This window comes from Vicia villosa, linkage group LG4, assembly GCF_029867415.1.
Source record: "Vicia villosa cultivar HV-30 ecotype Madison, WI linkage group LG4, Vvil1.0, whole genome shotgun sequence".
NCBI classification, from domain to species: Eukaryota; Viridiplantae; Streptophyta; class Magnoliopsida; order Fabales; family Fabaceae; genus Vicia; species Vicia villosa.
In genome coordinates, this window is record NC_081183.1 from 103033759 (window position 1) to 103058625 (window position 24867).

General features: G+C 38.0%; 3 protein-coding genes across 3 annotated transcripts; 1 reads left to right on the forward strand and 2 right to left on the reverse strand.

Moving 5' to 3' along the window:
• The first annotated feature begins 13055 nt into the window (after window positions 1-13055).
• Window positions 13056-21428, forward strand: LOC131597590 (protein MAIN-LIKE 1-like). The gene is made up of 3 exons (XM_058870280.1): window positions 13056-13240; window positions 20158-20563; window positions 20675-21428. The coding sequence occupies exons 1-3, from the start codon at window positions 13056-13058 to the stop codon at window positions 21392-21394; spliced, it is 1311 nt and encodes a 436-aa protein (XP_058726263.1). The 3' UTR covers window positions 21395-21428.
• Window positions 21429-21561: 133 nt separating this feature from the next.
• On the reverse strand, window positions 21562-22879 carry LOC131597591 (uncharacterized). The gene is made up of 2 exons (XM_058870281.1): window positions 21791-22879; window positions 21562-21720 (listed from the first exon to the last, which is right to left on the reverse strand). The coding sequence occupies exons 1-2, from the start codon at window positions 22877-22879 to the stop codon at window positions 21562-21564; spliced, it is 1248 nt and encodes a 415-aa protein (XP_058726264.1).
• A 553-nt stretch (window positions 22880-23432) lies between these two features.
• LOC131597592 (uncharacterized) lies at window positions 23433-24455 on the reverse strand. The gene is made up of 3 exons (XM_058870282.1): window positions 24395-24455; window positions 23588-24281; window positions 23433-23454 (listed from the first exon to the last, which is right to left on the reverse strand). The coding sequence occupies exons 1-3, from the start codon at window positions 24453-24455 to the stop codon at window positions 23433-23435; spliced, it is 777 nt and encodes a 258-aa protein (XP_058726265.1).
• Window positions 24456-24867: the final 412 nt, after the last annotated feature.

The window sequence follows — 24867 nt, forward strand, 5'->3', positions numbered from 1 at the left end:
CCTAACTATTTCGGACGGTTCGTAAATATCACATTTTCAACAAAAATAACATCACCATGTTAATCTACTAATTAAACTTAGCTACCACGTAAATTTTCACCAAATTCCGGACAATTAATTATATCGTTTAATTCTGTTATTCGGTCAAATGGGACTCTTTTGCAATTCATTTTGTTCCTTTAATCACATGAAAACAGGGCATAGGTATGAAATAAGGTACTACCTTATTTTTCAATTTACAAAGCGCTACAGTGAGTGGCATAGAATTTGTTTTCAATTTACAAAAGAACACTTCTATGAAATGAAAAAAAACCATACATTATGTTTTAGTTTGGGTTTATATATGTTCATGAAAGGAACATGTGAGCACATGGAAACAGTGACGAGGCATGTGAAACTTTGATAAATTCAAAATTCAAGTTCACATAGCAATATACACATGACTAATAACTCTTGACATCAAAACAACCAATGTGTAACTATTTTCTACTTTATTTATTTAGTATTTCAAGAACATATCACATAAACATGAAGCAGTAAATTGAGACACGCTACAGGAAATGAAACGAAATACTCTGCTACAGTAAATGGAACATATTACTCTCTCGCTACAGTTCATGCCCAATACATTCACGCTACAGTAATGAACTAATATATATATTGCCATCCTTATATCAATATATGTCAATTAATGATTCCCAATCATCCCCTAATTTCACCAATGTATCAATTACTAATATCAAAATATATTTCTAACCTCATTTTTTTTATGGATTTCAATCAACAACAAACCTAATAATGTGAATCTACCCATTGACCCAATCATACTAACCCATAATAATAAGGATTCTCCCCCTTACCTCTTCAATGTGCTTCAAACCCTAACTTTTGCCCCTTGTTGCTCTTCCCCTTTCTTCTTCTCTTAGTCTCCTTTCTCCTCTTCTTTTGCAAATGAACAAAATTATAATACCTCTACTCTTCCAACCCTTACTATATTATTCATATTGGGCTTAACCCATATAATTCCACTTCTTAACTAATTAGGCCCAATTGATGAAATAGAGTAGTCAAATAAATAATTATGCTCCAACAAATAATATTATTACCCTTAATATTATTTTCCAATTAATCCAATTAAATCTGACTTTATTTCAAATAAATAAAATCCAATAATAATATTATTTCTAATATTATTTCTCTACATACTCCACTTTATTAATTCTTCGATTAATCGAATAAATTCCAACTTCACTTAATAATCCGAACATGTTTCTCAATAATACCGACGATCCAATTAATTATCAAAATTCGTCCAAATTAAGTAAATAAATCCTTATTTAATTTAATTAGTCAAATAATAAAATTCGGGCTGTTACAAACCACACTAAGTGAAGTAACTTTCCTGGACCGGGAAAGTTCGCTCCTCAGGAGTAGCGGATAGGTTCCTGTACTGCAATTGCATAGCATCTTGCAAAAAAATATGATACCTCTGGTTGGCCTCAAACATAGCAGAGTAGTAATGATGATCCACCAGAGGATCAAATGCAGTCGTGGCACCAGCAACAGGGGCTGCTGAGACAGATGGGTTAGTCTGAGAAGAAGTGTCTGCAGCTTGTTGTTCTTTCCAATAGGGTTTTTCACAAAACATGTCAATAAAAATATCATAAATAAAAATGTTAATGACATAATGTCCCTCACCGGAGCAATCTACACCCGCTGTAACAGCCCGAATTTAATTAGCTGACTAATTAAATTAAATAAGTATTTATTTACTTAATTTGGACGAAGTTTGATAATTAATTGGATCGTCAGTGTTATTGAGAAACATGTTCGGATTATTAAGTGAAGTTGGAATTTATTCGGTTAATCGAAGAAGTAATAAAGTGGAATATGTAGAGAAATAATATTAGAAATAATATTATTATTGAATTTTTATTTAATTGAGATAAAGTCGGATTTAATTGAATTAATTGGAAAATAATATTAAGGGTAATAATATTATTTATTGGAGCATAATTATTTATTTGAACTACTCTATTTCATCAATTGGGCCTAATTAGTTAGAAAGTGGAATTATATGGGTTAAGCCCAATATGAATAATATAGTAAGGGTTGAAAGAGTGGAGGTATCATAACTTTGTTCATTTGCAAAAGAAGAGGAGAAAGGAGACTAAGAGAGGAGAAAGGAGAAAAAAGCTAGGGGAAGAACAACAAGGGAGAAAACTAAGGTTTCAAGAAATCAAAGAGGTAAGGGGGAAAATCCTTATTATTATGGGTTAGTATGATTGGGTCAATGGGTAGCTACATGATTTAGGAATTTTGTTCTTCAATTTTTAGATTTTTGAAATGTTAGGTTTTGTTGAGAACCCATAAAAATTGATGTTAGAAACATGTTTTAATGTTAGTAATTGGTAAATTGGTGAAATTAAGAGAGGATTAAGAGTCACAAATTGGCACATGAGAATATGCTTCATCCATATACATATATGCTTAATATATTTATTGCTGTAGCATCATGTTGAGAAACAATCGGTACATACTGGATATGGCTTTGATAGATCTAACAAAAACATATGCATTGTAGCGGCGGTACTCATAGAAAAGGTCGTGACCTCACATTGAATTCAGTTGGGGTACCTTGTTTTCAATTGCTAATGATATATGATTGCATTACTCAAGTGTCATCTATTTCTCTATAGATTAGTGATATCCCAAAATTATAGAGATAAACTTAAGTGGTCATGAAGAAACAATGATGAAATTTCTTTTATTCTTGATTTTTACAAATATCTTAATTACTGTCTAATAGAAAGATAAATGTGTGGGACATGTGTTCCACTTTTCTATCATAAAATTTATTCATTTGATACATACAAAATACATGAGAGAGCTTACAATTGACCTAATAAATTGGATACTATTAGTTATTGTTACTGTTACCGAAACTAATATACTATTACATCTGCTAGTTATTTGTTATAGTTACTGAAATTGAAATTAATATAATGCTACATATCAACGAGTGGATCACACTAATTTTAATTAAATATAATAATACATTAATATTACTATTTATTTAAATGAATTGGTATGTTTAGATTTGAATTTGAGTCATTGATAGAGTTTAAAATTATTTGGTTAATTTAAGTTCTTTTCTATCGTGTCCTATACTTAAAAAATGTGTCCTATGTTGTTCCTGTGTGCATATTGTTCATAAAGAAACATGTATCATGGTATAAGGTAATAAAAATGAACCATAGTTATAAATTGAAATACAATAGAAACAGTCTTGTTCGATCGAATAGCGGAATTAAGCGGTATAATTAATTATTCGGAATTTGATGAAAATTTACGTGGTATCTAAGTTTAATTAGTAGATTAACGTGGTAGTGTTATTTGGTTGAAATAGTGATATTTTACGAACCAACCGAAATTGTGTGGATTTGAATATTCTTATATTAAAATGTTGGTTTTTTTAATAGAAAATGAAGTAGTAAATTAGAACTAATGTAGTGTAATTATTAATTGGTCGATTTACTTAATAGTTGAATTAATTTCAATAAGTTTAATTGATTGGAATAAATTTGGAATTAGATCAATTATTCGGTTTTGTCGGTAAAGTACGGTATCTTGAGAAGTTAACCGTAGTTGTATTTTTGACCAAATACTAATGAATTGATACTTGGTTTGGAAGTATATTCTTATATTTTGTTGGCAATATGAATTAACATGAGATAGTATGATTTACTAGTGTTAATTGTATTTTGTGAATCGTAATTGAATATTGTTTCTATTATGTGGGTTGATATCAACGCGTTGTGAATGCTGTGTACAATTTGAAATATAATTCATAGAGTTGAATTATTGTTGGTATGCGGTAAGTTAAGATTGATGAGATAATCTTAATTGCATAGTTGGTTGGTAATTGTACATTCATTCATGGCATAGTCGGCTTTATTGTGGAAGCGGTGAAACTGTGGGTTCACATGGTAATAGACGGTGATCCTTGAATGGAAATAGACGTAGACTACGTTGATCCTTAATTGGAAACATACATGGTGGCTTTGATCTTGTCCGGATCGGAAGCGTGGCTTGGATTCTAGATATTGAATCGGAAAGCGGTGAAACATTGGGTTCACATTACGGTACCACATGCATAGTGTCACATATCTTGCATTGAGTCACATTAGAGTTATGCGATAATTGAATATGCGAAATTGATGTAGTTGTGATATGTGTATGTGTAATACCCCGTATTAAATTAAATGCTCTAATGTTATTAGCTGACACCGAGGTTTTATTAATTGGTACATTAGAGATACTTTGGACATTTGAGTTAGTAGTGTAACTTGAGATATTTCCTTATATCTTTTCCTTTTGGTTTTCTTCTTCATTTGCAACAAAAAGGAGAAAGTTAGAGAGAAGAAGTAGAGAGAAGGAGGAGCAAGAAGAGAAAGGAGAAGAAAGCTTGGATCTTCATCATTTCTCCGCCGAATCGACTCATCTTCGACATCAACGACTCATAATCGAGGTGGGTTCTAGTTAGAAACTTATAGCTTTTGATTATGGATGGAAATCATAAGTTTTGCATTTTGGGGTTTTCTATAGAAAAACCTAGGTTTTGAATCAAACCATGAATGTTCATGATTGAGTGTTGTATATCCCAAGTGTACCATGTATGAGTTGTTTCTATGCTTTAGTATGATTCTGGAACAGGTTTGAGTATGGAGATGGTTGGATTAAACCATGGGAAAGGCAAGAAAACAGATCTGAAATTTCTGATTTCGCGCGCTTCGCGGCGCGAACTATAGGTAGCGGCGCGAACCATGCAGAAGAAGTTTGGGGGTTTGGTTCTGTCATCAGTACGCGGCGCGTACAAGGGTTCGCGACGCGAACACTTTGGGAATGTTGTGAGGTTTGCCACTGCCTGAGGTTCGCGGCGCGAACTGAAGGTTACTTAGCCAATTCCTTAGTTTAATGAGATAAAACTTTTTCGATCATAACTTTTGAACCATAACTCTGTTTTAATCACCGTTCGAAGTGATAGGAAGCTAGAAGCGTGTACTTTCTAGTAGTGTAGGTTTTGGGAACAAAGGGAGAATTATTTAGTCGAGAGTCAGGAATTGCTTGATTACTTGGGTTGGTTTTCGTTCGAATTCATGAGAACGTTATGCTTTTGGTATGATGCTTGTGTACTCTATAATTGTTATTGAGTTCTATTGCAGGTGGATTAGTATACCTTGTTATATATGTTTATATCAAGAGGGTTGAATAAGTTCATTGTTATGTGAATAAAAGATAAGTGAGGAAAACTAGGGTTTGTTAGGTATGTGTATCTTAACAAAGAAAACCTAGGATGAGACATTATATGGAACATACGTGTTTAGAATCTTATGAGGAAAGGCTAACAGGCCTAGTGATTTGCGTGAGCGATCACCAATGTATGAAGGGCTAACAGGCCTAGTGGTTTGCGGAAGCGATCACCATTGTATGATGTATTAATCGGAACCGTTGTATTTCTTTATTTCTTTATTTTTCTTTTGAATGCTAACAGGCATTCTTCGTGCAGAGAGGCACTGTGCAGAGAGGCACAAATAATCTTGGCAGGTTTGATTCCCGCTTTTGTGTACGAATGGAACCTACGGGTAGAGACTTGTGATGGTGTACGGGCCATGTGAAGTGACGATTCATGGGGAAAGGCTCATGAGTCCGAATCCATTTCGTATGTCAAGATTTTCCAAAGGATCCATGACTCGTGCCACCTCCTAGACGTAGAAGGGGACGGGAATATGGGGATGCCTTGGTATTGGTTTCCGATTAATAATCTTGTGATGAGTTGTTGAACTCTAAGTATGATTCCATATAATGTTAGTATGAGAACTCAAGGTCTAGTTCCTTTTATGACTTGAGACTTATAGGTTAGAACCTTGTAAAGCCGAGAGGATCCATAGGATAGGGAACTCACTAAGATTTTGTATCTCACCCCATTATATATTGATTTCAGGTGCTACAGGTTCCGCGAAGGGTAAGGAGAAAGCAATTTGATTCCTTATTCCTTATGTTCTTTTGGTATGGCGAAGCTTCCGTTGTAGAGTTCTTTTGAGATCATTGTTTGATCTAGTTCTTAGTATTTTATTTTTGAACATCTTGTATGTATTATGCCATTGTGTAGGACTTTTGTATTAGGGTATTAATATGTATAATATGTTGACTAGGAACTTATTGGTATTTCAGTACCAAATACTTGGATTCATGTATATTTATATGATTTGATGCATGTAATTATATATGGGTGTTACAGTTGGTATCAGAGCAGGTCGTATCCTCGACCTAGCCATGAGATATTATAAGTGTTTCTTTCTGTCCAAGATGTGTTGGGTTCCCATGATTTTTGTTGTGTTATGACTATGGTATTAAGCCTGATCAACTTAATCCCATTTTCATGACCTCCAGGAACATGGTGGACGGACGCAGGACTCGTGGTTGACCCCCACACTCAACCCCCACAAGTGAATCAACCGAATGGCGGTGAGAATATTCCGTGGCCCCAGTTCATGCAACAGCAGCAGAATCAGTTCATGCTGCGGATGATGCAACAGATGAATGGCGGTCATAATGTTCCAGTGGTTGTACCCGAAGCTGCAGGTGCGACTTATAAGGATTTCATTCGCATGAATCATCCGGAATTTCATGGTGGATTAGGTCCTATTAAGGAACACGAGTGGGTGGCCGATGTGGAAGGGATCCTTGAGATCGTGCATTGTAGTGAAGAGGACAAGGTGGTGTTGATTCTCATTCGCTAAAAGGTCCAGCTATGAGATGATGGAAGAGTGTTTCTGCGTTGATGACTATTCAAGAAGTACATAAGGAGTGGGTTAATTTCAAGACCACTTTTATGGAAAAATATTTTCCTAGTTCCCAGAGGACTAAAGAGGAATTGGAATTTCAACAGTTAAGGCAGGAGAATATGTCGCTGGCTACTTATACTGAGAAGTTTGGAATTCTGGCTGCTTATTCTAGGCACGCCGGGTATGCTCCTGATGAGAGTTGGAAGGTGGACCAGTTTCTGTTTGGTTTAAGGGCTGAGATTTCGCATAGTGTGTCCTAGAGGGAGTTCACTACCTATACGGAGTTGTTGTGACAATGTTATGTGGCTGAGACCAGTTTGAAGAAAGTTCAAGCTGAGGAAGATTTGAAGAATCAGAATGAGAGAGGAAGGCCAAGCCAACAGTTTCGGCCTAGGTCACAAGTTTTCTAAGGGAAACAAGTGTAGGGTTCTCGGTTTAGTGCACCTCCGGTGTGTCGTGATTGTGGTAAGAATCACCTTGGAAGGTGTAACCTTAAAAAGGGGTGAAATGTTTTTGCTATTGACAAGAAAGGCATGTGGTGAGGAATTGTCCTCAGAATAGGAATCAAGTACAAGGAAGAGGTACTGGTAGATTTTACACCATGGATGCTAAGAAGACCAAGAGTGATAACTCTTTGATTGCGGGTACGTGTTTCATTAGTGGGCATTCTTGTTTTGTTCTATTTGATTGTGGAGCAACACACTCTTTTGTGTCATTACAATGTATGAATCGACTTAGGTTGCAAGCTACTCCTTTATTTCCTCCTATGGTGGTTACTACTGCTATGGATGAGATGGTCGAGACACCGTTGGTGTGTGAAAAATTGTGTGTTATCTGTGGGTGGTAGGAATTTCCAGATTGATCTTGTTTGCTTACCACTTAGGAAGGTAGATGTTGTTTTGGGAATGGATTGGCTTTCTGTTAATTCGGTTTTCACTGGGTGTGAATAGAAGTTAATCATTATTCCATCTGAAGAAGCTACCCCGAAAGATGTTTTGACTACTATACTAGAAGGTACGGTAGGCATGATTAATTTCTTGTCTGAGAAAGAGAAGTTTGTTCTGTTGGTTCTTACTAAGGAGACGGGTGACAAGTTAGAGGTTTCGCAAATTGCTGTTGTTAGAGTTTTCCTGATGTTTTTCCCGAGGATGTCACTTCTCTTCCTCCGGAAAGGGAATTGGAATTCTCTATTGACCTGATACCGGGAACGGCTCCGATATCCGTTTCTCCGTATCGGATGGCACCACTTGAATTGAGAGCATTGAAAGGGCAATTGGAGGAGCTGATGGATAAACACTTTGTGCGGCCTAGTGTCCCACCGTGGGGAGCTCCAATGTTGTTAGTAAAGAAGAATGATGGTGGGATGAGACTATGTATTGATTACCGTTGGTTGAATAAGGCCACCATCAAGAACAAATACCCTTTGCGAAGGATAAACGACTTGTTAGATCAATTGAAAGGAGCCTGTGTATTCTCGAAGATTGATTTGCGGTCAGGTTGTCACCAAATCCGTGTGAAGAGCTCAGATGTGCCAAGACTGCATTTAGAACTCGTTATGGCCATTATGAATTCTTGGTGATGCCTTTCGGTGTGACGAATGCTCCAGCTGTTTTCATGGATTATATGAATTGGATATTCCAGCCTTACTTAGATCAATTTGTGGTAGTCTTTATTGATGACATTCTTATTTATTCTCGTACTCCACAAGAGCACGAAGAACACCTGAGGATTGTTCTGTCGGTATTGCTAGAAAATCAATTGTTTGCTAAATTGAGTAAGTGTGAGTTTTGGATGACGGAGGTAAATTTCTTGGTCACGTTATATCTCAGGGAGGTGTGGCGTCATTACTTGTATGGAGTTCATTTTGAAATGTTCAGTGACCACAAGAGTTTAAAGTACCTTTCGATCAGAAGGAGTTGAATATGCGTCAGAGGCGGTGGATGGAATACTTGAAGGATTATGATTTTGACTTGAAGTACCATCCAGGCAAGGCAAATAAAGTGGCGGATGCTTTGAGTCGGAAGGTGTTAAAGAGGGCCGAATTGAAGATGTTAGAGTATGCGTTATTGGAAAATTTTGAGATCTCAACCTTCAATTTGTTTGGACCCAAAATGGAGTATTGATGGGAAACTTGAATGTTAATTCTATTTTGAGAAATGACATTCAACAAGCACAAGTTTCAGATGCTAAGTTACAAGGGGTGTTGGTTCAACCAGGGTTTACTCGAGCTACGGATGGAGTGATTATGTTTAATCAGAGGATTTGTATTCCGGACGATGCGCTATTGAAGAAAGGGATTTTGGATGAAGCTCACAAGGGTGCTTTCACTATACATCTGGGTTCTTCAAAAATGTATCAAGATTTGAAAGGAGATTATTGGTGGTCCGGAAGGAAAAGAGATGTCGCGGTGTACGTATCGGAGTGTGCTGTATGCGAACAAGTAAAGATTGAACATCAAATATCAGGTGGATTGTTACAACCACTAGAGATTCCAATATGGAAGTGGGATAGTATTTCAATAGATTTTGTGGTTAGTTTACCTCGTACTCAAGGTGGATATGATTCTATTTGGGTGATTGTAGATCGGTTGACGAAATCTGCACATTTCGTAGCCGTGGAGACTACTTATAGGGCAAGTCATCTTGCACGGTTATTTGTCGCAGAGATTGTGAAGTTGCACGGAGTACCCTCTAGTATTGAGTCGGATAGAGATCCAAAGTTCACTTCGAGGTTTTGGAGAGCTTTTCAGCAGGCGATGGGATCTAAATTATGTTGAACACGTCGAACCACCCTCAGACGGATGGTCAAACGGAACGAACGACACAAACCTTGGAAGATATGTTAAGAGCTTGTGTGCTTGAAAGTAGAGGAAACTGGAAGGATCTATTACCGTTGATTGAATTTGCGTACAATAATTGTTATCATGCAAGTATCGGTATGGCGCCTTATGAGGCATTGTATGGGAGGAAATGTAGAACACCGTTGTGTTGGTCAAAAGTTGGTGGTGATAGAATTCTGGGACCCGAAATTATTCAAGAGACCACAGACAAGATTAGAATGATTCGTGGGAAGGTTAAGCAAGCACAAGATCGTCAGAAGAGTTATGCGGGTAACCGTAAAAGGCCTTTGGAGTTTATAGAAGGTAACCATGTATTCTTGAAGGTTACTCCGAGATTGAGGTTGAAGGGACCGTTTAAGTCGAGAAAGTTAAGTCTGAGATACGTGGGACCGTATGAGATTCTAGTAAGGATTGGTGAAGTAGCTTATCGTTTAGCTTTACCACCTTCTCTATCAGAAATGCATGATGTTTTTCACGTGTCTCAACTGTGGAAGTTTATTCCCGACCCTCTTCAGCCGGTGTTACCAGATGCAATTGAGATAGAATCAGATTTGACTTTTGAACCCTTACCGAGCCGCATAGTGGGAAGAGAGACTAAAGTGTTGCGAAACAAGGAGATTCCTCTAGTTAAGGTTCAGTGGGATGTGACGCATCCGGGTGATGCTACATGGGAACTTGAATTGGAATGCGGGATGCTTACCCTCACCTTTCCAGGTAATTCTTAAATTCGAGGACGAATTTCTATTTAAGGGGGGGAGGATGTAATACCCCGTATTAAATTAAATGCTCTAATGTTATTAGCTGACACCGAGGTTTTATTAATTGGTACATTAGAGATACTTTGGACATTTGAGTTAGTAGTGTAACTTGAGATATTTCCTTATATCTTTTCCTTTTGGTTTTCTTCTTCATTTGCAACAAAAAGGAGAAAGTTAGAGAGAAGAAGTAGAGAGAAGGAGGAGCAAGAAGAGAAAGGAGAAGAAAGCTTGGATCTTCATCATTTCTCCACCGAATCGACTCATCTTCGACATCAACAACTCATAATCGAGGTGGGTTCTAGTTAGAAACTTATAGCTTTTGATTATGGATGGAAATCATAAGTTTTGCATTTTGGGGTTTTCTATAGAAAAACCTAGGTTTTGAATCAAACCATGAATGTTCATGATTGAGTGTTGTATATCCCAAGTGTACCATGTATGAGTTGTTTCTATGCTTTAGTATGATTCTGGAACAGGTTTGAGTATGGAGATGGTTGGGTTAAACCATGGGAAAGGCAAGAAAACAGATCTGAAATTTCTGATTTCGCGCGCTTCGCGGCGCGAACTATAGGTAGCGGCGCGAACCATGCAGAAGAAGTTTGGGGGTTTGGGTCTGTTATCAGTACGCGGCGCGTACAAGGGTTCGCGACGCGAACACTATGGGAATGTTGTGAGGTTTGCCACTGCTTGAGGTTCGTAGCGCGACCTAGCTATTGCGCGGCGCGAACTGAAGGTTACTTAGCCAATTCTTTAGTTTAATGAGATAAAACTGTTTCGATCATAACTTTTGAACCTTAACTCTGTTTTAATCACCGTTCGAAGTGATAGGAAGCTAGAAGCGTGTACTTTCTAGTAGTGTAGGTTTTGGGAACAAAAGGAGAATTATTTAATCGAGAGTCGGGAATTGCTTGATTACTTGGGTTGGTTTTCGTTCGAATTCATGAGAACGTTATGCTTTTGGTATGATGCTTGTGTACTTTATAATTGTTATTGAGTTCTATTGCAGGTGGATTAGTATACCTTGTTATATATGTTTATATCAAGAGGGTTGAATAACTTCATTGTTATGTGAATAAAAGATAAGTGAGGAAAACTAGGGTTTGTTAGGTATGTGTATCTTAACAAAGAAAACCTAGGATGAGACATTATATGGAACATACGTGTTTAGAATCTTATGAGGAAAGGCTAACAGGCCTAGTGGTTTGCGTGAGCGATCACCAATGTATGAAGGGCTAACAGGCCTAGTGGTTTGCGGAAGCGATCACCATTGTATGATGTATTAATCGGAACCGTTGTATTTCTTTATTTCTTTATTTTTCTTTTGAATGCTAACAGGCATTCTTCGTGCAGAGAGGCACAAATAATCTTGGCAGGTTTGATTCCCGCTTTTGTGTACGAATGGAACCTACGGGTAGAGACTTGTGATGGTGTACGGGCCATGTGAAGTGACGATTCATGGGGAAAGGCTCATGAGTCCGAATCCATTTCGTATGTCAAGATTTTCCAAAGGATCCATGACTCGTGCCACCTCCTAGACGTAGAAGGGGACGGGAATATGGGGATGCCTTGGTATTGGTTTCCGATTAATAATCTTGTGATGAGTTGTTGAACTCTAAGTATGATTCCATATAATGTTAGTATGAGAACTCAAGGTCTAGTTCCTTTTATGACTTGAGACTTATAGGTTAGAACCTTGTAAAGCCGAGAGGATCCATAGGATAGGGAACTCACTAAGATTTTGTATCTCACCCCATTATATATTGATTTCAGGTGCTACAGGTTCCGCGAAGGGTAAGGAGAAAGCAATTTGATTCCTTATTCCTTATGTTCTTTTGGTATGGCGAAGCTTCCGTTGTAGAGTTCTTTTGAGATCATTGTTTGATCTAGTTCTTAGTATTTTATTTTTGAACATCTTGTATGTATTATGCCATTGTGTAGGACTTTTGTATTAGGGTATTAATATGTATAATATGTTGACTAGGAACTTATTGGTATTTCAGTACCAAATACTTGGATTCATGTATATTTATATGATTTGATGCATGTAATTATATATGGGTGTTACAGTTGGTATCAGAGCAGGTCGTATCCTCGACCTAGCCATGAGATATTATAAGTGTTTCTTTCTGTCCAAGATGTGTTGGGTTCCCATGATTTTTGTTGTGTTATGACTATGGTATTAAGCCTGATCAACTTAATCCCATTTTCATGACCTCCAGGAACATGGTGGACGGACGCAGGACTCGTGGTTGACCCCCACACTCAACCCCCACAAGTGAATCAACCGAATGGCGGTGAGAATATTCCGTGGCCCCAGTTCATGCAACAGCAGCAGAATCAGTTCATGCTGCGGATGATGCAACAGATGAATGGCGGTCATAATGTTCCAGTGGTTGTACCCGAAGCTGCAGGTGCGACTTATAAGGATTTCATTCGCATGAATCATCCGGAATTTCATGGTGGATTAGGTCCTATTAAGGAACACGAGTGGGTGGCCGATGTGGAAGGGATCCTTGAGATCGTGCATTGTAGTGAAGAGGACAAGGTGGTGTTGATTCTCATTCGCTAAAAGGTCCAGCTATGAGATGATGGAAGAGTGTTTCTGCGTTGATGACTATTCAAGAAGTACATAAGGAGTGGGTTAATTTCAAGACCACTTTTATGGAGAAATATTTTCCTAGTTCCCAGAGGACTAAAGAGGAATTGGAATTTCAACAGTTAAGGCAGGAGAATATGTCGCTGGCTACTTATACTGAGAAGTTTGGAATTCTGGCTGCTTATTCTAGGCACGCCGGGTATGCTCCTGATGAGAGTTGGAAGGTGGACCAGTTTCTGTTTGGTTTAAGGGCTGAGATTTCGCATAGTGTGTCCTAGAGGGAGTTCACTACCTATACGGAGTTGTTGTGACAATGTTATGTGGCTGAGACCAGTTTGAAGAAAGTTCAAGCTGAGGAAGATTTGAAGAATCAGAATGAGAGAGGAAGGCCAAGCCAACAGTTTCGGCCTAGGTCACAAGTTTTCTAAGGGAAACAAGTGTAGGGTTCTCGGTTTAGTGCACCTCCGGTGTGTCGTGATTGTGGTAAGAATCACCTTGGAAGGTGTAACCTTAAAAAGGGGTGAAATGTTTTTGCTATTGACAAGAAAGGCATGTGGTGAGGAATTGTCCTCAGAATAGGAATCAAGTACAAGGAAGAGGTACTGGTAGATTTTACACCATGGATGCTAAGAAGACCAAGAGTGATAACTCTTTGATTGCGGGTACGTGTTTCATTAGTGGGCATTCTTGTTTTGTTCTATTTGATTGTGGAGCAACACACTCTTTTGTGTCATTACAATGTATGAATCGACTTGGGTTGCAAGCTACTCCTTTATTTCCTCCTATGGTGGTTACTACTGCTATGGATGAGATGGTCGAGACACCGTTGGTGTGTGAAAAATTGTGTGTTATCTGTGGGTGGTAGGAATTTCCAGATTGATCTTGTTTGCTTACCACTTAGGAAGGTAGATGTTGTTTTGGGAATGGATTGGCTTTCTGTTAATTCGGTTTTCACTGGGTGTGAATAGAAGTTAATCATTATTCCATCTGAAGAAGCTACCCCGAAAGATGTTTTGACTACTATACTAGAAGGTACGGTAGGCATGATTAATTTCTTGTCTGAGAAAGAGAAGTTTGTTCTGTTGGTTCTTACTAAGGAGACGAGTGACAAGTTAGAGGTTTCGCAAATTGCTGTTGTTAGAGTTTTCCTGATGTTTTTCCCGAGGATGTCACTTCTCTTCCTCCGGAAAGGGAATTGGAATTCTCTATTGACCTGATACCGGGAACGGCTCCGATATCCGTTTCTCCGTATCGGATGGCACCACTTGAATTGAGAGCATTGAAAGGGCAATTGGAGGAGCTGATGGATAAACACTTTGTGCGGCCTAGTGTCCCACCGTGGGGAGCTCCAATGTTGTTAGTAAAGAAGAATGATGGTGGGATGAGACTATGTATTGATTACCGTTGGTTGAATAAGGCCACCATCAAGAACAAATACCCTTTGCGAAGGATAAACGACTTGTTAGATCAATTGAAAGGAGCCTGTGTATTCTCGAAGATTAATTTGCGGTCAGGTTGTCACCAAATCCGTGTGAAGAGCTCAGATGTGCCAAGACTGCATTTAGAACTCGTTATGGCCATTATGAATTCTTGGTGATGCCTTTCGGTGTGACGAATGCTCCAGCTGTTTTCATGGATTATATGAATCGGATATTCCAGCCTTACTTAGATCAATTTGTGGTAGTCTTTATTGATGACATTCTTATTTATTCTCGTACTCCACAAGAGCACGAAGAACACCTGAGGATTGTTCTGTCGGTATTGCTAGAAAATCAATTGTTTGCTAAATTGAGTAAGTGTGAGTTTTGGATGACGGAGGTAAATTTCTTGGTCACGTTATATCTCAGGGAGGTGTGGTGTCATTACTTGTATGGAGTTCATTTTGAAATGTTCAGTGACCACAAGAGTTTAAAGTACCTTTCGATCAGAAGGAGTTGAATATGCGTCAGAGGCGGTGGATGGAATACTTGAAGGATTATGATTTTGACTTGAAGTACCATCCAGGCAAGGCAAATAAAGTGGCGGATGCTTTGAGTCGGAAGGTGTTAAAGAGGGCCGAATTGAAGATGTTAGAGTATGCGTTATTGGAAAATTTTGAGATCTCAACCTTCAATTTGTTTGGACCCAAAATGGAGTATTGATGGGAAACTTGAATGTTAATTCTATTTTGAGAAATGACATTCAACAAGCACAAGTGTCAGATGCTAAGTTACAAGGGGTGTTGGTTCAACCAGGGTTTACTCGAGCTACGGATGGAGTGATTATGTTTAATCAGAGGATTTGTATTCCGGACGATGCGCTATTGAAGAAAGGGATTTTGGATGAAGCTCACAAGGGTGCTTTCACTATACATCTGGGTTCTTCAAAAATGTATCAAGATTTGAAAGGAGATTATTGGTGGTCCGGAAGGAAAAGAGATGTCGCGGTGTACGTATCGGAGTGTGCTGTATGCGAACAAGTAAAGATTGAACATCAAATATCAGGTGGATTGTTACAACCACTAGAGATTCCAATATGGAAGTGGGATAGTATTTCAATAGATTTTGTGGTTAGTTTACCTCGTACTCAAGGTGGATATGATTCTATTTGGGTGATTGTAGATTGGTTGACGAAATCTGCACATTTCGTAGCCGTGGAGACTACTTATAGGGCAAGTCATCTTGCACGGTTATTTGTCGCAGAGATTGTGAAGTTGCACGGAGTACCCTCTAGTATTGAGTCGGATAGAGATCCAAAGTTCACTTCGAGGTTTTGGAGAGCTTTTCAGCAGGCGATGGGATCTAAATTATGTTGAACACGTCGAACCACCCTCAGACGGATGGTCAAACGGAACGAACGACACAAACCTTGGAAGATATGTTAAGAGCTTGTGTGCTTGAAAGTAGAGGAAACTGGAAGGATCTATTACCGTTGATTGAATTTGCGTACAATAATTGTTATCATGCAAGTATCGGTATGGCGCCTTATGAGGCATTGTATGGGAGGAAATGTAGAACACCGTTGTGTTGGTCAAAAGTTGGTGGTGATAGAATTCTGGGACCCAAAATTATTCAAGAGACCACAGACAAGATTAGAATGATTCGTGGGAAGGTTAAGCAAGCACAAGATCGTCAGAAGAGTTATGCGGGTAACCGTAAAAGGCCTTTGGAGTTTATAGAAGGTAACCATGTATTCTTGAAGGTTACTCCGAGATTGAGGTTGAAGGGACCGTTTAAGTCGAGAAAGTTAAGTCTGAGATACGTGGGACCGTATGAGATTCTAGTAAGGATTGGTGAAGTAGCTTATCGTTTAGCTTTACCACCTTCTCTATCAGAAATGCATGATGTTTTTTACGTGTCTCAACTGCGGAAGTTTATTCCCGACCCTCTTCAGCCGGTGTTACCAGATGCAATTGAGATAGAATCAGATTTGACTTTTGAACCCTTACCGAGCCGCATAGTGGGAAGAGAGACTAAAGTGTTGCGAAACAAGGAGATTCCTCTAGTTAAGGTTCAGTGGGATGTGACGCATCCGGGTGATGCTACATGGGAACTTGAATTGGAATGCGGGATGCTTACCCTCACCTTTCCAGGTAATTCTTAAATTCGAGGACGAATTTCTATTTAAGGGGGGAGGATGTAATACCCCGTATTAAATTAAATGCTCTAATGTTATTAGCTGACACCGAGGTTTTATTAATTGGTACATTAGAGATACTTTGGACATTTGAGTTAGTAGTGTAACTTGAGATATTTCCTTATATCTTTTCCTTTTGGTTTTCTTCTTCATTTGCAACAAAAAGGAGAAAGTTAGAGAGAAGAAGTAGAGAGAAGGAGGAGCAAGAAGAGAAAGGAGAAGAAAGCTTGGATCTTCATCATTTCTCCACCGAATCGACTCATCTTCGACATCAACAACTCATAATCGAGGTGGGTTCTAGTTAGAAACTTATAGCTTTTGATTATGGATGGAAATCATAAGTTTTGCATTTTGGGGTTTTCTATAGAAAAACCTAGGTTTTGAATCAAACCATGAATGTTCATGATTGAGTGTTGTATATCCCAAGTGTACCATGTATGAGTTGTTTCTATGCTTTAGTATGATTCTGGAACAGGTTTGAGTATGGAGATGGTTGGGTTAAACCATGGGAAAGGCAAGAAAACAGATCTGAAATTTCTGATTTCGCGCGCTTCGCGGCGCGAACTATAGGTAGCGGCGCGAACCATGCAGAAGAAGTTTGGGGGTTTGGTTCTGTTATCAGTACGCGGCGCGTACAAGGGTTCGCGACGCGAACACTATGGGAATGTTGTGAGGTTTGCCACTGCTTGAGGTTCGCAGCGCGACCTAGCTATTGCGCGGCGCGAACTGAAGGTTACTTAGCCAATTCTTTAGTTTAATGAGATAAAACTGTTTCGATCATAACTTTTGAACCTTAACTCTGTTTTAATCACCGTTCGAAGTGATAGGAAGCTAGAAGCGTGTACTTTCTAGTAGTGTAGGTTTTGGGAACAAAAGGAGAATTATTTAATCGAGAGTCGGGAATTGCTTGATTACTTGGGTTGGTTTTCGTTCGAATTCATGAGAACGTTATGCTTTTGGTATGATGCTTGTGTACTTTATAATTGTTATTGAGTTCTATTGCAGGTGGATTAGTATACCTTGTTATATATGTTTATATCAAGAGGGTTGAATAACTTCATTGTTATGTGAATAAAAGATAAGTGAGGAAAACTAGGGTTTGTTAGGTATGTGTATCTTAACAAAGAAAACCTAGGATGAGACATTATATGGAACATACGTGTTTAGAATCTTATGAGGAAAGGCTAACAGGCCTAGTGATTTGCGTGAGCGATCACCAATGTATGAAGGGCTAACAGGCCTAGTGGTTTGCGGAAGCGATCACCATTGTATGATGTATTAATCGGAACCGTTGTATTTCTTTATTTCTTTATTTTTCTTTTGAATGCTAACAGGCATTCTTCGTGCAGAGAGGCACTGTGCAGAGAGGCACAAATAATCTTGGCAGGTTTGATTCCCGCTTTTGTGTACGAATGGAACCTATGGGTAGAGACTTGTGATGGTGTACGGGCCATGTGAAGTGACGATTCATGGGGAAAGGCTCATGAGTCCGAATCCATTTCGTATGTCAAGATTTTCCAAAGGATCCATGACTCGTGCCACCTCCTAGACGTAGAAGGGGACGGGAATATGGGGATGCCTTGGTATTGGTTTCCGATTAATAATCTTGTGATGAGTTGTTGAACTCTAAGTATGATTCCATATAATGTTAGTATGAGAACTCAAGGTCTAGTTCCTTTTATGACTTGAGACTTATAGGTTAGAACCTTGTAAAGCCGAGAGGATCCATAGGATAGGGAACTCACTGAGATTTTGTATCTCACCCCATTATATATTGATTTCAGGTGCTACAGGTTCCGCGAAGGGTAAGGAGAAAGCAATTTGATTCCTTATTCCTTATGTTCTTTTGGTATGGCGAAGCTTTCGTTGTAGAGTTCTTTTGAGATCATTGTTTGATCTAGTTCTTAGTATTTTATTTTTGAACATCTTGTATGTATTATGCCATTGTGTAGGACTTTTGTATTAGGGTATTAATATGTATAATGTGTTGACTAGGAACTTATTGGTATTTCAGTACCAAATACTTGGATTCATGTATATTTATATGATTTGATGCATAATTATATATGGGTGTTACAGTATGAGTTTGATAATTGAAATGGGCGATGTTTGGATACATACTTGGTTAAATGTGTGAATATGTGATAATTATGGTTATGTGCATAATTGGAAAGATAGTATTAGAATTAGAATATTATACTCTTTATACTTGTTGAATGCTTAAGATATGTGAATATATTGAATTTTATTATTTTACATGATTAGGCATGGTATAATAAATTCCTATAATTGTTGATCTTAACCATTGTATCTTATTATATTTTCTTCATAATGATTCGTATTCTCACCCTTCTGTTTTAATGTTGCCCTCGTTTGGCGACATGCAGGTTTTGGCGTTTAGTAGCTCTTGCGAGACTTAGTTGGAGTTTCTTCTGTGTTTGTTGGAGATTAGGTAGTGAGTCGATGCTTTGGTCATGTAACACTGGGTAGACTAGGCGTGTTGAACTCATGTTTTATTTATTTATGTATTATGTTATGACTCGTGAATCTGTTTATCGTTTACTTGTTATTCGGGAGGCTTTTAAGCCAAATATTATGATTATGGTTTATTTTATGTTGATATGATTATTGAGACTTGATCATGGTATGGGACATGGATCATTTTATGAAACACATGAGTATTTAGTAGTTTCCGCTGTGAATGCATATTCTGGATAAAATATGATTAATTGAGAAGTGTTATTTGAAATGACCAGGTGTATCAAATATTGTAAGTAAATGTTGTCGGTTTTTAAAGGCTTTTAGTTTTTGAAAACATCGATGTGACGCCCTTTTGTTATATGCATGCTTATTCTCTGATTATATGCTTATTTATTTTGGGGTATAAAAGAGGTGTTACACCCGCGACCTTGCACAATCCCATGATCAGCCCAAGTAGGGGTAACACACATTTGGCATTAATGCCATGTTGTGTATCACTCAATGCTGCTCGCCTCTATTCATTCAAAAGAATGAATGCAACATCAACAATGTGGCTGGACATAATAACTCTCAGCAAAAATGCCACCTCTAGATGGATAGTGGTCACGTGTGCCCTAGGCCGGATGTTGTAGAGAATGATTGATAGAATCGCCCTGGCTTTAATGTTCAAATTCTTCTTGTTATAATGCGAAGGATTTCCTTGTTTGCTGAGTTCTAGACCTCTTCCTGGTTGTCATACCCCAATTTTCGAGCCGCTTTTTATGTGTCCATTTGCATTTCATTTGAAAAATTCAAAAATATATACATACCTTCATTTCATACATCATTTTAGAATTAATAGTATTGTTGTTTTTTTATTAATCTTTTTAGGATTTATAATTTTAATTTTAAATTCAATTTAAATTTAAGTTGAGTTTTTAATTAAAATTAATAAATCAATTCTATCATATTCTTGTTATTACTTGTTCTTATTTTTAATAGGTGATGTCCATAGTCTTGTCTTCTTCATGTACCGATTAGGGGCCAGCTGGTTGACCCCGATGTTGTTGTCACCGATTATGATGCCATCCATCTAGCTGTTGAGTTGTTTGGTGTTTCACTGAGTGATGCAACTGAGGAGGCTTCTGCTGTAAGGGGTCCTTATTATAAATTAGATTGGTTGAAGCAAGTTTTTGAGCAACAAAGAGGGGCGAATAACTTTACAGGCGCTATGAGAGCATACATGATGTTGCAATTAGGTTGTACCATTCTTGCCGACAAGCCGTTTACTCTTGTCGAGGCAAAATATCTTCCACTTTTGAGAGATTTGAATAATTGTGGAAGCTATTGCTGGGGGGCAGCTGCACTGGTTACTCTGTATAGATACTTAGGGGATGCCTCATTTTATTCATGCAAGCAGCTTGGCGGTTATGCCTCTCTTCTTCAGGTTTAAAATTTTACTTATTATTTAATTATACTTAATATCTAATATTTTAGTTTAATTTAGTTTATTATAATTTAGTTTAATTTATAATAGTAACTTTTACTTTTGTTTCAGTGTTGGATTCATGAGTACTTTCCAACTGTTGGAAAGAGAGGTACTTCTGGGTTATTTGGCATTGATAGTCCGATGGCTAGGGCGATGAAATGGGAGTATAGGCAGGGGACGCAAAAAGTGGCTGACATCCGAGCTATGTTAGATCAGTTGACTCCTCACGATATTGCCTGGCGCCCTTTTGAGGATCATCGGGTGCACCGTCCTTTTGATGATATCTGTTTGTATCGGGGTGGTTTGAAGTGGTTTGGTACTGTAGTTCTATATTTACCTGACAGATGCTTGCGTCAGTTTGGATACAGACAGTACATACCGACTGCTCCTCCTAATGTAGACACACTTGATGTGGATGTTGAGTGGGCTACATATAGGCAGAGTGTGTTGCAGGTGACCCGAGCCCACGATGATCCCCCAGCTGTGTTTGCCACCATACCATATGAGACAGACGATGATTATTTGGCGTGGTATTATACGGTGTCACATCCTATATTGAGAGCACCAAGAGGTGATCAGCCGATGGAGGTACCAGTGCCTGTCTATGATGAAGGACCGTCAGACCCGAGATTATCATATATATCTCATGAGCTTCATCATTACTTACAGCGTCATCAGGCTGTTCCTGAAGACGAACAGTTTTTGGAGATATTTAGAGCACTCAGACTTGCACAGGGCGGACCATTACCTAGGGAAGGTCCAATTACTTATGACCATGAGTCTGATTGATGTCACATTATATATTTATATTTATGTTTTAGTTTGAGACTTATGTATTGTTATGAGACTTGTAGACGTATGTGTTATTATAAGACTTGTAGTTTGAGATTAATTATTTAAAATCTATTTGGCAACATATTAAAATCCAATAGTACTAATGTTGTAATATCATAAAATCAATCTAAGCTGACATGTTTTGGTAGTATAGGCATTAGCCGTTGCCAATGTTGTAACCGCCCGGCAAATCCTACCATCCAAGAAGTTGCATCTTTTGTGCGATATTTCGTCCAATCAGTTGTGACAGGTGGCAACGGGAATCCTTCATTCATGTTTACCTGCACATAAAATAAATATCAGAAAAACACGAATAGGGATTGAATGTACGAAAAAGGTGTTTCTAACTACCTGAACCCAATGATTTCCATTGACAAAGCCGATACAGTAAATGGATGCATTAGGTGAATGTGCACTCGTCATAGGAAAGTAACTCAAACTAAGGTGACCTAAAGAGACGAGAACAACATTATACCGATTAGCTATTACATAGCCCAACTCAGGTAACGTCATCCATTTATTTGGTGGTTGTTGACCTAAAGTTTCTATCACTAACGATGATCTCACTGTTGGAAGGCGTTGACCAAATAAATCCTCATACAACTTGCTTCTAGGACCTATAATCTCTTTCTCCAAATCCCGACGAACCATTGACCATCCATCTGTGCCATAACCATGCAAAGATGCAATGGCTCTAAAACCACAATTTCCATCATCTCTTACATCAACAATGTCATCAATAAATGGTCTGATGTAATCTGGAAATTGTACAATGTATTTATCAAATTCTCTATTTTTTGAGGTTTGGGATAGTTGTGAATATAACCTCTTTGAAGATTTTTGAGAACTCAAATGTGATTGATCAACATACTCATATCCTGAAGGATCACGATAAACATCATATCCCACAGGTCTCTTCCCTTTTTTCTTAACCCCTCCTTTGGTTTTAATTTTTTCAGGCGGTGGACACATCTTTGTTGTAGATGGATAAGCAATCTCACACACTCTGCTTTTTAATGCTCTTTTTCCGACAACATCTGATGACCTCCACATTTTCCAAATTTCATCAATTGCATTTGTCATGTCTATTTCTGATCCATCATCTGCATCTATATCTTGATTTCCTTCCATACTTAGTTTCCTCCAATGAATATGAATAGCCTCTATTGGTATCGCATCACCACTCAATGTATATCTCCCTAACTCACAAGCACATGGTAACCCATATACTTTTCTATGAGTACATCCGCACTTTTGCGTATCGGTACCCACCATGTCAATCCTCAACCACTCTTCAGCAATCTGCCTCAATGCAGCTCTTGATACTGAACCACGCAAATTTGAATAAAAAGGACTAGTATGTGCATGCTCAACTTCATAAAAACTCTTCTGGAATGAAGCTCTAATGTTGCCCACTTGTATCTTGATGTTGTCATTCATAGCCTCCCAACATTTGCATAAATCACCTAAGCTATTCTCTAACATTTGCTTAAGTTTCCAATGCGCAGACTCCACCCTTTAAATTAAAAAAAAAACAACTAATTATCTGTAATATTAATATAAAGAAACAATGTCGATAAAAACACATAAACATACCTATTTGTTGTTGTGTTGCCCAAATGTAACACTTGATTGATCCATGCTTCGACAAATCGATGTCTGTGCGGTGTCAACCACGTGTCATTCACATAATCAATAAAACCTTTGGAGTCAACACATGCATCCTCAAGTTGTTTCAACCGTTGATGGTACTCCATCTCATCACTAGCCTTTATCAGTTCAAACCACATTTTCTCCACTGTTTCTCGCATATCATCCACAACATGTTCCTTACACCGTGATTTCACGTTTTTGTTGATGTGAAATCGGCAAAGCAAATTAGCTGTCTTTGGGAATATTGTTTCAATGGCTTTCATTAAAGCAAGATCTCTATCAGTCAAGATTACTTGAGGACAATTATCCTGCTTGATAAACAACTGTTTCAACTTATCCATTACCCAACAAAAAGTCTCTGTCTGCTCAGATTCCATATAGGCAAATGCAACAGCAAATGTTAATTTAGTTGATGTCATACCAACTATTTCAAACAACGGTTGCCTGTACTTGTTTGTCTTGTATGTGCAGTCCATAATCAATACAATAGGAAACATATTCAACAACTTCACTGAATCTGGATGTGCCCAAAAAATATCTCTCACAACTTCTGACTCATCCTTTTTCCTACTCCAGTAAACATAACCTGATTCTTCAACCAACTTGAGCAATTGTTGCATTTCTGTTCTAGGACCCCTTATGTCTTTTTGTATCTTACTCTTATGTTTGTATATTTGCGTGATCCGAGTGACATTCTCCGGGTCACGCTCTTGCAATGACAATAATATGTGTCTTGGTGGAACATGGCGTTTTGTCAAATCAACAATATGTTGCTTATCATCTGTATTTAGTCGACTTACGAAAGCATGACCTTCAAATCTATCAGGTAAGCCGTGGTTGTGTACTCCGCATTTTACATCGATCTTCCATCCAGAACCATCTTTCGACGGTGTTGACCTGATTTTGAAAGGACAACCACATCTCTTACTAGCACTTTGGGTTTCGCTATCTGTTTTTTTGTATTTTCCACCTCTATCACAACCAAATATTAATTTATCACTTCTTCCTCGCTTGCCTGTTTTGATATCTGAACGAGCTATTATAACTGTTACTTTATTCCTGATTCCAACGTCCTTAATCCAACTGATCGCCTCTTCTCTTGTAGCAAATTTTTGACCAGTTACAAAAACATCAGTTGTATCCACACATGTTTGAGCTACATCGCATTTCTTCAAAGGAGGATCCACACCTAAATATATATAATTAATTTAGTTTAATATATAATTAAAAAAAATAAAAAGTTAAAATAAAGTAATTTAAAAAAAAAAAGGAAAAAATTAAAAAAAACAAGAACCGGAATACCCACAAAGGGGATATCCGGTTGGGAAAACTTGAAATGTAACAAACCGGAATACCCATACATGGGATATCCGGTTGGGAAAAATTGAAATAAAACAAACCGGAATACCCATCCCTGGGATATCCGGTTGATAAAGGTTTTAAAAAAACAAACCGGAAGACTTCATGTCTGGTTATCCGGTTCTGACGAGGTACCAATCTCCCTTTCTCCTCTTACCGTCCGTACAAACAGTAACAATGAAAAAAAAAATCAAAAATTAAAAATTAAAAGTAAAAAAGGATAAAATTGGAATTTTTAAAAAATTGTCGGGGTATTGGAATAAACGTAGGGGTACAGGGTATAATTTTCTCAAGTTTCTAAGGCAATTTGAAGTCATGTAAGCCAAATTTCCAAACAAGCCAATTGCAAGCCAAGCTTTATTGGGACCCCACATACACAATACAAGGTCACGCTTCTTTTGCTGGAAACAAAATTT